This window comes from Babylonia areolata, chromosome 23, assembly GCF_041734735.1.
Source record: "Babylonia areolata isolate BAREFJ2019XMU chromosome 23, ASM4173473v1, whole genome shotgun sequence".
Lineage (NCBI taxonomy): Eukaryota > Metazoa > Mollusca > Gastropoda > Neogastropoda > Buccinidae > Babylonia > Babylonia areolata.
Genome location: NC_134898.1, coordinates 52,977,603 through 52,980,102, shown reverse-complemented (window position 1 = coordinate 52,980,102; position 2,500 = coordinate 52,977,603). Strand labels below are relative to the sequence as shown.

Here is a 2,500-nt window from a genome sequence, read left to right as displayed (position 1 = left end):
CGGGGTCACCGGCTGTTGCTATAGGAACCGTGGGGGCAGGGCCCGCTACTCTAAGCTGGACACAGTGCCGTTGGAGGAGTTGGAGAACGGGAACGGGGAGGGAGAGGGAGAGAAGGGGGGTGTTGGGGGGCGAGGGGGATTGTTTTGGAGAGGGGGGGTGTCCGGGGGGCTGGGTGGTGGTGGTGGTAACGGAGGAGGAGGAAAGAGCGAGTCAGTGCCGTTGGTTGTTGGTCAGGATGGTCAGGATCTCAGTGACCTGGAGTTCGAAGCTCCGCTGGTTAAGTGAGTGAGAGTTTGAGCGACAAGCAGGAAAAGCGAACCCCACTCACAGGACACTCGCCTGCGCTCGTGCGCGCGCACACACACACACAGACACACCTACACATACAGACAGACAGAGACATTCACACACACACACACACACACACACACACACACACACACACGTGCACATTCAGACACACAGACACAGACACACAGACACACAGACTTTCTCTGTCTCTGTCTCTGTGTGTATGTGTCTCTCTGTCCCTCTCTCTGTGTCTCTGTCTCTCTTCGTAAGTCTGTCTATGGAATCTGTGTGTCTGAATGTCTGTCTGTCTGCCTGTCTCTCTCTCTCTCTCTCTCTCTGTTTTGATTTTGTGCTCATTTTCGCTTTTTTTAGCTTTATTCCCTCTTTAGGGCGAGGGCTGGATGTAAAAAAGCATGTTACTTGCTTATCTATTACCCTCGTTAATAAAGATTTTGTCTTTGTCTTTCTCTCTCTCTCTCTCTCTCTCTCTCTCTCTCTCTCTCTCTCTCTCTCACGCATTAACGTAAGAACAAAATATTTACATTTCGCACAATGATTCCATTTCACCGCATCTTGAATCGGTCTTGTTGCTTCAGGATAAGACTCCAAGTTTCAAGAATTCTCCAATGAATATGATAGATCTAGCAATAATTACATCATTATACAGCAATAACATCTTCATTAATCTTATTATGGTTCACACTGAGGTTCATGACGAATGTTTAAACCTTGGTTTTATTTTAAATTGGCCCGTATTGATATGTTGTTATTTTCGTTGTAGTGGTTTTGTTACTGTGTTGTTCTTGTTGTTGTTACTTTCTTGTTGTTGAGACTTTGTTGTTGTTGTGACTTATGTGTTTATCTATTTGTTTATCTATAATTTCCACGCATTTATTGACATATTTGTTTACTTTCCTGTCATAATTACCGTTGTGCTCCGCATAAGGGGCTGAGTTTGATTTTTCAAATATTAAATTAAACTGTTGCATAATTTTATTTCCCACTCCAATGCTTTTCCAAAGGCTTCTCTTACAATTCTTCGTGTGGGTGGGTGGGTGTGGTGTGTGGTTGTGGGTGAGTCAGACAGACAGAAGAGAGAGAGAGAGTATAGATCTTGACTGTAAAGTTATCAGTCGACAACATTACTGTAGTCAAGACGGACAACCTTCCTTTTGATTGTTTGGTATGTTCCTATGACTGGGTGTTATGATTAGTGTATATAATTCGGCACCAATATAAACCGTAATCAAAAGTCATCCATGATTAGTGTATATAATTCGGCACCAATATAAATCGCACTCAAAAGTCATCCACCATTCCCAAACTGGAAGTTCCTTCTTCGACATGACTGTGGAATGTCGTCAATGATTTCATCCACATGATGGGAATGTCTGTATCTTTCTGTCTTTCTCTCTTTCCTTTTATTATTGTGTGTTCGTTTATAGGAATTTGCCATGCGGTTTTTTTGTTGTTTTTTCCCCTATATTCCGACGACGATGGGGATGATGATGCTACTCGGGGTTCATTTCGGGTTGGGATTGCTTGACAAAGGCGTATATATATATATATATATATATAGATAGATAGATAGATAGATAGATATATCCTGGCATCAAACAGGCTTCGAGATACAGACACCTGAAATTTTGCCCAGGGAATTATACCACACAGCCATGAGGACGCATCCGTGACCAGCGTGGTTGACCCTGGACTGTGTGGTCCAAGGTTTCCCATTACATTTGAGCCTATAGTGCATTCAGCTCTGGGTAGGAGCCGCGGGCCACACACACACACACACACACACACACAAACCCAGTCTGGTGCGGCTCGAACCTACGACTTCTCAGTCGTCTGTCCGGACGCTATAACCACTTCCGTCACGGTAGCACAGAATTGTTTCTTCTCATTGACATGGCATGATCTGGAACCGTAAAAGCCAATGTATGTATGCCGATATGTGTGTGTGTATGCATGTATGTATGTACGTATTTTGTCAAATTTGAATGTATGAATATTATGAATGAAATCATGATTATGCGAATAAAGAATTATTCATCGTCTGTGTGTTCTTGAAATGTTTTGCTGTTAATGATTTCATTTTATTTTATTTTATTTCTTTCTTTCTTTATTTCTTTTATTATTTTTATTTTATTTTATTTTATTTTCTCTCAAGGCCTGACTAAGCGCGATGGGTTACGCTGTTGGTCA

At 42.3% G+C, this 2,500-nt stretch overlaps 1 protein-coding gene across 1 annotated transcript in view; it reads left to right on the top strand.

Annotated features, from left to right (window-relative positions):
• LOC143297790 (transmembrane protein 45B-like) overlaps positions 1-2,325 on the top strand; it is a 17,618-nt gene extending 15,293 nt beyond the window's left edge. The window contains exon 3 of the mRNA XM_076610282.1: positions 1-2,325. This exon is cut by the window's left edge and continues 201 nt beyond it. Within this exon, the coding sequence (XP_076466397.1) occupies positions 1-286 (286 nt within the window). The 3' untranslated portion in view covers positions 287-2,325.
• The last annotated feature ends 175 nt before the right edge of the window (positions 2,326-2,500 follow it).